This window comes from Neltuma alba, unplaced genomic scaffold, assembly GCF_004799145.2.
Source record: "Neltuma alba isolate B1F8T4 unplaced genomic scaffold, ASM479914v2 tig00013336_pilon, whole genome shotgun sequence".
NCBI classification, from domain to species: domain Eukaryota; kingdom Viridiplantae; phylum Streptophyta; class Magnoliopsida; order Fabales; family Fabaceae; genus Neltuma; species Neltuma alba.
The window spans coordinates 111810-124357 of NW_021637609.1; the positions used below are offsets into that span (position 1 = coordinate 111810).

The 12548-nt window shown below is 34.4% G+C and overlaps 2 protein-coding genes across 3 annotated transcripts; one reads left to right on the forward strand and one right to left on the reverse strand.

The window, feature by feature from the left end:
• On the reverse strand, window positions 1-3585 carry LOC114736460 (peptidyl-prolyl cis-trans isomerase FKBP16-3, chloroplastic-like). The gene is made up of 7 exons (XM_028924297.1): window positions 3496-3585; window positions 3055-3338; window positions 1908-1991; window positions 1340-1389; window positions 884-932; window positions 639-713; window positions 1-197 (listed from the first exon to the last, which is right to left on the reverse strand). Exons 1-7 carry the CDS (start codon window positions 3569-3571, stop codon window positions 78-80), a joined length of 738 nt encoding a protein of 245 aa, XP_028780130.1. The 5' UTR covers window positions 3572-3585; the 3' UTR covers window positions 1-77.
• A 1642-nt stretch (window positions 3586-5227) lies between these two features.
• Window positions 5228-11103, forward strand: LOC114736459 (membrane-associated 30 kDa protein, chloroplastic-like). Of its 2 annotated transcripts, none has more exons than XM_028924295.1 (11): window positions 5228-5514; window positions 6569-6690; window positions 6779-6889; window positions 7183-7247; window positions 7334-7415; window positions 8096-8170; window positions 8963-9033; window positions 9133-9215; window positions 9718-9782; window positions 10208-10282; window positions 10704-11103. In XM_028924295.1, exons 1-11 carry the CDS (start codon window positions 5373-5375, stop codon window positions 10821-10823), a joined length of 1011 nt encoding a protein of 336 aa, XP_028780128.1. In that variant the 5' UTR covers window positions 5228-5372; the 3' UTR covers window positions 10824-11103. The 2 variants fall into 2 exon arrangements, with proteins under 2 accessions (XP_028780128.1, XP_028780129.1); XM_028924296.1 differs by lacking the exon at window positions 5228-5514 and adding an exon at window positions 5764-6037.
• The last annotated feature ends 1445 nt before the right edge of the window (window positions 11104-12548 follow it).

The following is a 12548-nucleotide window of genomic DNA, read 5'->3' on the forward strand; positions in this document are numbered from 1 at the left end:
GCATCATCTAATTTTTGGTTCCTGTGTTCACAAAAGGAAATAACAGGAACCAAGATATGCTGGAGAACTGGGTTGATTTATTCCTCATCCAGTTCAAGTCCTGGGATATATTCCAGACTAACATCAAATACGACGGGACTGTTCGGAGCCACCCTTGGTCTTCCTGGAGCAGATGTAAGACCTTTTGGGAATGCCAACTACCATCAAACATCAAACAGGAACGCCAAGAGTTAAAACTTATCCTATTTATTGAACCACGCTTAACATTTACTGTCAAGTGGACGAATCAAATTAGAAAAAATGAAAATTCATCGGGAGTCTTAAGTTCGTTAACTTCATTATCATGCATTTCTGAAACTATTTTGTGGTCAATGCACACCTTAAGCTCAGATGCCCTTGCCCCAGTGCAAAACTATAAAATGTGGTACTATCTTAAGGGGAAGGGAAAGGAATTCATAGTAGATGCTGAACCTCTTCCAAATCTCAATCCAGTTGTTGAAACAAAGTCAAACTAATCCCCACAATGTGCAGATGATTATTAGAACACCTAAATATCAGTTTTCACGATTTTGGGAAGCTTATTATGTTGGGAAAAGTTAAGAGGAGGAAGACAATCCAGCATGAAGACAGAAGCTTACTGATCCGGGTATGTATAGTCGGCGTTTTCCTCCTATTTTCATGCCCAAAATTCCTTCATCAAGTCCCTTTATCACCTATTCCATTCATTGGGTTGAAAATCAGTATAGCCTACCAATAAGCACTTGAACAACAATATTTTTGCGGCCAAAAAGAGAAAATGACAGTACTAACTATTCTCAAGGTTTGAACAGCCCATACATGGGTCAAATTCTTAAAATTCAGCAGCAGCAACATATGAATTTACCTGACCAGAGCCAACGCGAAAAATGTAAGGCTGGCCTTTCTCCAATGAACTGTACAATCAAAGAGGAGGAAAAAGAGCAAAACATAATAAGCTTTTGCATCTAACCAAAGTAACAAACTTCATAATAATTCTCAGCTTAAGTATATTTAATTGATTGTTAACAGAGCAGGTCCTAAGGAGCAAAATGCAAAATATATGGTATTCAAAACCAAAATTGGATGAAAACAAACAAGTCTACATTATCACTAAAACATTCTGACAGCATTTGCTGTTTGCTAGGTATATCTAATTGGTTATTTTTTATATGTTACACTCAGATGTCCAACATCTAACTAGGTAATTCTATAAGTTCACTCAAACCTTCTCAAGTCTACAATATAACAAATAACACTGAGAATCTTTTAACTAAATTACTGCAAGGAAAGAATGCTAGAATTCAGCAATTGACAGATTTACCTATCAAATATTTGTCCAGATGGAACCATCGCAACGTAGTTAGCAGCCACCTGTGTTTTTTAAGTTACATAAGTAGAATAAATAGAGTGTGGTCAGAGGCACTTGGAAACGAAGGTAACCGCTGATATATTGGTGGTAGAAAAATATACTAACTCCATGGCAGAAAGAATGATAGAATTCAGCAACTGACAGGTCTATGGTTGGTTACACAGAAGATAGTTTTTATTTTTTGATAAGATGATTTAATACGGAGATAGCAATAGATATAATGGCGCTTCACCAACTATATGGTTGGTTTACATAAGGAATTTTGGAAGTTCGTATGGAGGCACATGTGAATTCATGGCCGCTATGAGGCAGTGTCATTCATTAGTATGCACTGAATTTCTGCCTAGAACGTGAAATAAATATGTGATATGAACTCTGCCTACCGAAGCAAATTCAGCTGGTCCGCAGGCATAAATGATCAGTTTAGGGATTTATTTTTACAGAATTGGCATCGGGTTGTTCTTTGCAGAATAGAGACAAGCATACACGAAAACCTGTATAAGTCAGATGACTTCAAAACCTGAAATCCAACTGGTGGTGTAGAGCCTCTTCCAACTTTAATATCCTTGTATTGCAAACCTGACTCCGTAGTTATCATAGGCACCTTCATGGCATACAAAATTCAAAACGGCCTCAGTCATTAGCTATGGAAATTAAACTACAAGTAAAAGTCATTCCCCCATCACACTGGGAAGCTCTTGAGTTTACCTAGCTTATCACTCCAGTGCTTATTACAAGTCATTTATAATTCATTCCCACATACTAAGAAATACATTAAATTGATAAAAATTTCTAAATTTATCCCTATTAAAATTTTCTCTCTCTCTACATTTACAAATAATTTTCGCCTCTCTCTCCTCTCTCTCTCTTTCTAATAAGAATTAAGTAATGATAAAATTAAAAAGCGATCATTAAATACCCCACAAATGACGTAAGGATAAAAAGATTCTCCCTACAAGTGAGTTGTAATAAGCACCAAGTGGTACATCTTTACTCTGATAGGATTGATTAATAATTTCATAAAACAACAGATTGCTGATATATGCCACGCATATATCAGACATATAATAACTTGCAGCAGATTTTATATCTAGCAAAGCATAGAGTTTCTCCATTAACCCAACTAATCAAGTTATGATATCACTTGAAGCTACTGACGTGAAGGTCCCTGCTAATTTCTATTAGAATTATATGTTCTATCCTGGAGAAACATTATGAGCATTGATTACACACTACGCCAGATCATTAATTCTTATAATTCGTGACGATTCTCACCTTCGCGCAAAGCAAGTACTAGGTATAGGTTTCTTACAAATATTGAAATTGGTGGCCAATAGGAAGGGAAGGCTTGGAGACTCAATGGCTGTTTGATGGATACCAGTTTGTCAAACCAGAAGAGAAGGAACATTCAAATATCTGAACATTTCTTAAGGTAGGCAAATTCAATAGACCAAAAACACCTTTTTCATTACAGCGTTTTCAAATTCCCAAGACTATATTGAAGTCCCCCCCCCCCCCCCGGTTCCTCGCAAGGGCTTTGCCTCTGACAAGTTTTCATCCTGAAGATTGAAAACATTCTTAGAAATGTACAGTGACTACAGGTGATGTTTTAACAGAAAGAGACAAGGAGACATAGCAGTCAAGGATACTATGTAATCTCACCATACATTTTCAAGCTCTTTCTCACAGGTATCATCACAGAGCCTTGGCTTTTCCTCTGGGGGCAAACCAGCTCCTTTGGCAGGAAATGAAGTCATGAAGAGGCCTGGGGCTCCGAAAGCTAACCCGAGAATGTCTCTACGCGTAATGTTGTTAAACATAGCTACGCATTCTCTTGTCCTCGGGGACTTGGTTTGAGAATCGCAGCTTGAGTAATGCACAGCCAGACATCGAACTTTGTCATCAGGAACGACTTGGGGAGCGTAGGACGGGCTTCTACCCGAAGCAGAACCTACCAACGTGCACAGATTTCGAGATTGAGCTAAAAAGGAAGAGGCGAGACGAAGCTTCTTGACATGAATTATGAACATATTTCAAAGGGAATGCAGCAATATGGGCAACGGGGGAAGCAAAATCACAAGAAACAGAGAAATAGGGCCGCTACTTACCAAGTGAAAGGAGCAGAGATGAAGGGCAGGAAGCCATGCTCAAGCTTCGGAGCGCGGATAACGAAATCTCCTTCATCACAAATAAAAGCTGCTGACCTGGCTTTTCTGCTGAATTCTAATTTCATATTTGCCCTGGCAGAGGCATTTGGTGTTATTGCGTCGGAAATGACTTTTCCCTACTAGATTGTGGGAAGCCAATGATAATATTTTCCCCCGGTTACAACTATTTACTTGCATTAAAAAATAGTACTACCTCTGATTTTTAATATAGAATTTTGTTTGATTTTTATTTTAGTCCTAAATATAAAATATCAATATATTTTATCTCTAATATTTATTTTTTTTCCTTCAAAATAGTCCTTCTAACAATAGTAGTTCTAGTCAATACATTTGATTAACAAGGATATTTTAGGAAATACAATACTTATTTATGACAAATAACTAACTTAATTTCTTTTCTTAATCTTCTTAAATTAGTTAATTAGCTCTTATAATCAGGACTGGAGGTACTATCAATTGGTAATGTAAACTCATGGTAGAACTGTTCAGCTTTCTTACATAAATATTGCTTCAGGCCATGTGAATAAATTCAGATATCCTTAAAACGCAGTGATTTTTCTTTTCTTTTCTTTTTTTGCCAACATAGGGATCTTTTCTTGTAGTTAAGCTAACTTGCAAGTCAAAAGATAAAATCCGATGGAAAGTTTAAAAAATTGAAAGTGCGTTCGTTCATCTAATAATTCTGTACTAAAAACCCATGATTTGTTGAGCTTTCCTATCAGTTCTTTTATATTTTATTTTATTTTGTCACAGATCCATTTGTCTCAACTTCTCTAATCAAACAATACTACTAGTATTTAAAAAAAACACTACGTTTTTTAAAAAGTAAAAAAAAATCATAAAAAATAAATTTATTATTATATTAAGAAAGTACATGAACATTCTTTTTAAAACAATTAGACGAGATGAATAGGAGAATGTTGATGTAAATGGGAAAATATTGTAAACTCTGAAAATTAGTAAATAATAATTATTTTTCTTATTAAAATAAAATATAAGATAATTTATATTTTTCAAAAAATTATAAACAATAAATTAATTTTCGTAAATTTTTTATACCGTATAAAAATTATTTTTTAAAGATAAACAAAACTGACCCTGAGGCCGAGTCCTGTTAATTTGAGATTTTTTTGTTGTTACAAGTAAAGTTTAAATGATTTGGATATTGAAGGCTTATCAAAATCAGGACATGCCTTTAAGTTTAGAAAGCTTTTACAGATATACTTATACTCCTCCGGTCCTAATTATAAGACCCAATTGATTTATTTGAGGAAATTAAGGAAGTAAGTTAAGTTGGTTATTTATAATAAATAAGTATTGTTATTCCTAAAATATCCTTGCTAATTAAGTATATTGGCTAAAACTATCATTATTAGAAGGATTATCTTGGAAAAAAATACATAAATATAAGAGAGAAAATGGATTGGGTCTTATAATTAGGACCAAATAAAAAGTCAAATTGGGTCTTATAATAAGGACCGGAAGAATAGATCACTTATCAATATAATCCTTATATTAGCAGTGGGATTCAAACTCACAAGTTATGAACCTAATCCTTAGACCAATTCTGATGGCATGAGTACTGTTCTGTTGACGGCTGACATCAAAATTTTAACCAAAAAAGCCGAGCTGGATTTCTTAGCCCTGAAGAGTCCAGTCCGGCCCATTTCCCTCGGGTGGAAGAGATATTGCACAAGGCCACTAGTAACCATTGGGCAGAAGCACTGATCCCAAATTTCCGAAACTTTCCAATCCTATCTGCAAAAATTGCTTTTTATTTTCAAGTTCTGCGCATCTTGAGCTGATTTCGATCAGATATGGCAACGAAGCTGCAGATGTTTACTGGAGTACCATTGGCATCAACACCTCCAACGTCGTTGTTTCAAGTTTGTTCTTCAAGCTCCAATAGTCTCTACGTGCTCAGGAAACCTCTGACCACGTCGTTCTTCGGTGGCAGAGGTATGGCCTAGCCTAAATATGCTTTTACTCCTTAATTTTTGTCCAGGAGGTGCATTCCTGGTCTAGAGTATGGGCTCATTAACTAAAAGTCGTTTTACATAATGGCGTTTTCAATTTTTTTCTCTTGCTAATATATTGTTCATTGATATGATCCCAATTCTCTGGCGTATCAGTTCTCATCATAAGCTTCCCCGGCAATGTGAGCACCATGGGCTTCTGTTGACTCACTTAAATCGTATATTATGTTTTTGTTTATTATATTGGAGCCGATTGATTATCGGTTATTTGTTTTAATATAAAAATATTGCGCTCTTCATCTGTGTGAATTGTGTTTCATTATGTTTTACTGCTGCTTTTCAAATAATTCCATAATTGTGAACATTAAACAATGTATGAGTGAGAGCAAGTTTGCAGCATTATTATGAAGTATAAGTGACGGGCATCAGTAATTTAAGTGTGAAATATTTATCACGTTGCCAGCAGTTAGGAATGGATCGCCCTTATGTGAGGCAGCAATTCAGTAGTAAGCACTTTATTTCCGTAGTTGGTGAAACTTTTTTATTTTGGGAGGGGGTTGGAGTTGGGAGGACTTGTACTTAAATTAATTTTTTCGTGCACTATTGATCACATAAACGTGTTAAACCTTAAGGTCTCAAGCAATTGAGTGTTTCCTGATGTCACCTGTTCTTATCTTTAAATTACATCTCCTATCAATTTTCTTCAAATGGATATCATGACTTGTGGATGAAAGTATGTTCCATTGAGCAAGTTAGTGTTGATGTTACTCTCTAAGAGAAGAAAAAGTTTTTTTAAAAAAAAAAAATTGAATTTTCTTGTACACACAGAAGCCAATTGATACTTGAGATATGTTAGTAAATAATATATTTGAAGAGTTAGTTGTTAATATAGCTCAATGACGTCACACAATGCACGTATCAATTGGCTTTTGACTGTTGTTGTAATAGAGAAGCCAAAAACATTACGTCTCCCCGTCTTTCCTTTTGTATATACAACTTCTGCCGGGATTTCAAATTTCCTTGATCAATGCTTGCAGTTGAATATCTGAAAGTTAAAGGGATAAGGATTGCTGGCCCCATCCAATCTTATTCTAGACAAGGTGGAGGTGCTCTTGGCACTCAAATGAACCTTTTTGATAGATTTGCCAGAGTTGTGAAGGTGAAATCACTGAAATAAATTTTTTTTTTTAAAAAAATATGCATAGTTTAGGTTGGCATTCTCATTATTATTTATCTAAGTGATGCAGTCATATGCAAATGCAATCATAAGTACTTTTGAAGATCCAGAGAAAATATTGGAGCAGACAGTTCTTGAAATGAATGATGACTTGACAAAAATGCGTCAAGCTACAGCACAGGTTAATTATTTTTTTGTTTGATTTGGGAGTTGAGACTTTTTCTTTTTGAAACTTTTATCTCTGCTGTTTTCTTTCCATGGTTATACATGAGTTATTGAAAACTACTTTGTTCTGCATGCTGACCCTTAGGTATAGATTGCTGGAGTAGCCTTCAAAGGCTACAAGCTTGCAATTTCTCAATCTATGCTGTAAACCCCCCCCCCCCCCAAAAAAACACAAACCTCACCAAAAAAAAATTGTTTTTGTTTTTCACTCCTGACCTTTTAGTCTGAGATCCTCTTCTTCTTCATAAGGTATTGGCATCTCAGAAGCGGTTGGAAAATAAATACAAAGCTGCACAACAAGCTTCTGAAGAGTGGTAATATACGGGGAAAAAATGGTTATTTTAGTTTTCTTACATTGTTTAGTGTATAGATACCAGTTTTATGCTTTGCATTGCCATAGGTACCGTAAAGCACAACTTGCTCTTCAGAAAGGCGATGAAGATCTTGCTCGTGAAGCTTTGAAAAGGCGGAAATCTTATGCTGTATGTTCTCATTTTCTTGAATGCTTTTGCTTTGGTATATTTCTAGATTTCCAACTTAAGGTTATCAAGTGGACCACTTAATTGTGTGGTATTTTAGTTAATCAGATATAGTTCTTGATTCTTGATTTCTTGCTCTCTTTTTTCACCTGATAGCTACATATGTGGATTCTTTGTTCTCCCTTCTTTGCTAATAATTACTGAAATATTTTATCAATGCATTTGTCACAGCTTCCATTTCTATGAGAGTCTCCTAAAGCTTAATGAAAACTCTACTCTGTGTTCCCAAGTGATTTGTCTTCATAACCAAATGTGTAGATTTATGATTTATCTGACCATTTTGGTTGCTTTTGGCAAGGCATTTCCCTTGTTCGTTATTGTGTTTGAAGAAGCTGAAGTAGTTTGGGACTATCAGATATGATAAATCTCACAATACTTAGCTTCTGCAAATTTCTCCAAATAGGCAGTTCAATATATGTCAGACGTTGCTTATATATGAATGCTGATGATAGTGTTGACCTCTTGCTGATTACTGAAAAATTGGAATTATCTGCAATTCCACCATTTAGTTTACTGATTAAAGAAATTATAGCTGCAATAGTTATAACGTATATGGATACCTTATCATGCACGTCACATGATAGGCCGTCTGAACTTGATCCTCTTCCTTTAAAATGTTGCAGGATAATGCTAATGCTTTGAAACTTCAACTTGATCAACAAAAGGGTGTTGTTGACAACCTTGTCTCTAATACACGGGTGAGTTAAATTGTACCTAGGGAATTGTAAGGCTGTGTTTGGGTGACACCCCAAACCATGGTTTGGAGACCCAAACCATGGTTTGGGGAATAAATCACCCAAACACCCACCCAAAAACCAAAATCATGGTTTTGGAAAAAGCAAAAAATTTTTGCTTTTGGAGAAAAAATGGAGAGTGTGAGAGCCTATAAGATATATATCTTGTTATTTTTTTTTATAAACATATTTAATCTTATATTTTATAATATATATACATATTAATTATTTATTAATTATATTATCTTATGTATTATTAATTATGTTAATAAAAAATATATTATTAACAATTTTATTTCTTCAAATTAAAATATATCATAAAATCTATTTTTTCTGTAATTATCATATTAACTTATATCTTTTTTTTAGTAATTTGTATATATAAAAAGTGCTTCTGATAACAACTATCCAAACACTCTCACTTCTCAAAATCACTTTTTCATAAAATCTATTCTTTCCAGAATCTATTCTCCAGAATCACTTTTCTAAACCACGGTTTGGTTTCATCCAAACACACCCTAAAGCTAGTGTGTATAATTGAATATTGCCATCTAAAATTGAGATCCAAAGTAGCCCGCCTTTCAGTCAGAAAATCAGTGGAAGTTTGCAATTTTTTTAGGAGTGATTGCAGTTGGTTAGAGAGTCTGTCTAGGCAATTTGAGTTGAATATTATATGCAACCGTTATATCTATATGCATACTTATGCTTTCCTATTTATTCATTGATGTTATGTTCTATGAATTTCATATTTTGTAGCTTTTGGAGAGTAAGATACAGGAGGCAAGGTCTAAGAAGGATACTTTGAAAGCCAGAGCTCAATCTGCAAAGTTCGTCTTTGGCACCATTTTCTCATTGACATCCTTCATCTCTTGATTTTTTTGTACTTTGGTTCTTCTAATTATGGCTGTCTGTTGATGTTCCTTTAGGACGTCAACTAAAGTGAATGAGATGCTGGGAAATGTCAATACAAGTAGTGCTCTATCAGCTTTTGAAAAGATGGAAGAAAAAGGTAAGAAAATTTTAATCTGAATTGCTTTTTGGCTATTGGGAATTGGGATACGTGGATAATATTTGGTTGGGTAGGAGGGCATGGCATCTAGAAATTTCAAATGGTTTAAGAGTTCAAAGGGGAAAAGGGAAGAAAAAGGAAAAAAAAATCTTGACAAAGGCTATGTAGTAGTATATTCAAGAGATATCCCGAGGCTTGAATTTGTACCTCATAATTTATCGACAAAATGACCTTATGCTTGGACATTGTAAATATATAACCAGGTGTAATTGCAGTAGAAGTAAAACTCTGATAATAATTCTACCAAAAAATGAAAAATATGAGCACTTTAATAGCAAGGAAAACTATGGCCTAAAATGTGCGTAGAATATGTATATGGCCAAATAAAAAGAATAATTCATAAAAGCCAATTCTGGACCTTCACTTGACGGCTCAAACTTTGCATCATTGCATTTGAAATTTTTTAGGTTCTCATATTTATTATTCGCTGTTATCCTGGTAGTGTTGGCAATGGAATCGGAAGCTGAAGCTCTTGGCCAGTTGACAAGTGATGATCTTGAAGGAAAGGTAGTGAACGTTGTATACCTTTATTTTCTATTCAACAGGAATGCAGTTTCCTTGACTATTTACCAACCAGCGCATAAATGTAGATAACACTTCTTAAGGAGCTATTTAGGACAGAATGAAGAGCTGAACTCAAGCGATCATGATGAAATGTCTTTATACTATTGTCTTTTGATTTAGGAAATAAGAATTCATACGGCTCAGTACAATAAAAGTCACAAGAATAAAACTTTTCCCAAAATTTAAATTGGTGGCTAGGCGAATCCTTTGTCCTTCAGTGGATATTTTCCATATCTGTCTGTCCTGGAGTATATCATGTCGTTAATTTTTTTTTTTTAATGGATGAAAATAGGCCAGTTTAGAGTTGCCACGGCTGAAATTGCTTTTTGGAATTTATGGATTTCTGTTTTTTTGCTGGTTTTGCGCAGTTTGCATTGTTAGAGAGCTCGTCAGTTGATGATGATCTTGCAAATTTGAAGAAAGAACTATCTGGTAGCTCAAAGGTACAACTCAAAACTTAGCTTCTAAACCCGGTCAAGGAATACAATCTGGATCTAAAAACATAATGCTCATAGTGCATTGAGGGAGAGAGAAATGAAAGATATGATCAGTGCACAGAGGGAATGTGCGTCCTTTGTTATATATACCTGGTATCATTCTCTCCCAGTTGATTGATGTAGAAGAGTCAAAGGCAGGATGAAAGTGGGTAACCTATGAAAAAAGGCATTGCTATTTAAAAAAAAAAAAAAAGATATCGTGCTGCTGTATTTGAAGAAAGTGGGTATCATTCTCTCCCTTCTTTTTCCCATTTTCTCAAGAAAGGGGGAAAACTTCGGGGGAGAGAAGTTGCCAGAGTTTCTTTGTCCGACGTCCTAGATGTCCTTTTGATGTTGCCTCTACTTGTTTCATGTTTGTTTCGAGCAGAAAGGAGAGCTTCCCCCCGGAAGAAGTGTTAGTACTAGCACAAACACTGGAATCCCATTTCGAGATGCTGAGATTGAAAGGGAACTTGATCAATTAAGGAGAAGGGCAAAGGATTTCTGAAGCTTGAAATACTACATTTCTTAAAATTTCGTATAGGCATTTGACCATTTGTTATCTTGTCTCAGATCAACACTGTACAGCTCAGGCCAATCTTAGCAATGTTTTATGACGTGGCTAAAAATTAAGTGGGCGAATCAATTGACTGGCTGCATGCTTGTGGAGCTCATATAACATTGAAAGTCCATCAGTGCGATATAAGTGTAGCGCTAATTTATGTAAAGACCTGTAGCATTGGTTTTGGAAGAAATGCATAAGCGGAGTAGCATATTCTTCGACCTTACAGAATTTTTTCATCGGTGCCGAGGACCGTTTTTCATATGGTTTTTCTGAGGTGGTACCTAGCATCATGGCCACCCAGGCTGGTTTTGATTGCATTACTCACAAGGATTTCCGATATTTTTACCAAGAGGTAAAATAATATTCTTCTGATCTTTAATATAAGACTTAATTGTTAAATTGATTTTAGTCTTAAATATAAGATATATTTTTTTATTATCATTTTTTTTTAAATTATCCCTGTTGAAAAGAGAGATAGGGATATAAAGGAAGATGATTATGATGTTTTGGAAAAAACATGTCATATTCTTATAATTAACTAAAAATGTTATATTCTTATAATTAACTAACTTACTTAATTTTATTAATTTAATTAAATAAGTTTTATATTAAGAACCAGTCTACAATTCAAATTTGAATTTTGCTTAATAAAATGCAAGTAGTAGTTTTTCACTTTTTAAGAAATGCTATCACTGTATCTTTAACCCCCGCACGTACAGGTACACGGTGCATTATGGGTTAAACTCCAGATATAAACTGCTTGAATCTTTATTGCCGAATGTATCGTTATGTCTTGACTTGCGATTAAGTTATATATTTTATGACGAATTCCTCCTATAGAAGATTCAATGACCAAGTCAGTAGTAAGCATCCAAATTGAATTTTCTCGCCCTCTACCTCCACAAAGCATAATCCGCCCCGTGCATACTGCTGTTGGTATTGGTCAGGCTCAAAAATAATCAAATTCCTTGTTCGAATTTTGCTAAAACTCTTTCGGTCAATACCAATTACATCTTTCTACGCCTGTCTCCAATTTCTAAACATTTTTTTATGCAACGACTAATAAAAGGAAATAGTCAGCAGCAGAGTTGTAGTCTAACAACGATATTAAATTCTAGCATTCAATAAAATTATGCCAATTACTTTAGAGGAAAGTAAACAGTAGCATATCTTCTTGATTTGTTTTCTTTTATCAATCCCTCAAATTGGATCAATATCATTCATATAAAATAAATATACAACAAATCATATCAAAAATTATGAATAGCACGGTTCATTTCTCAAATTTAAATAATACATGAAATATATACTCCTCCGGTCCTAATTATAAGACCCAATTGACTTATTTGAGGAGATTAAAAAAGTAAGTTAAGTTGGTTATTTATAATAAATAAGTGGTCATTCCTAAAATATCCTTGCTAATTAAGTATATTGGCTAAAACTATCATTATTAGAAGGATTATCTTGGAAAAAAATGCATAAATATAAGAGACAAAATGGATTGGGGTCTTATAATTAGGACCAAATAAAAAGTCAAATGGAGTCTTATAATAAGGACTGGAGGAGTATTTAGTAAGATATTATGATATTTCTTTGCAAATTAGAACAAGACTTACTATTTATATTTAAACATATATATATAGATGAAATTCAAAGTGGTTGATAATC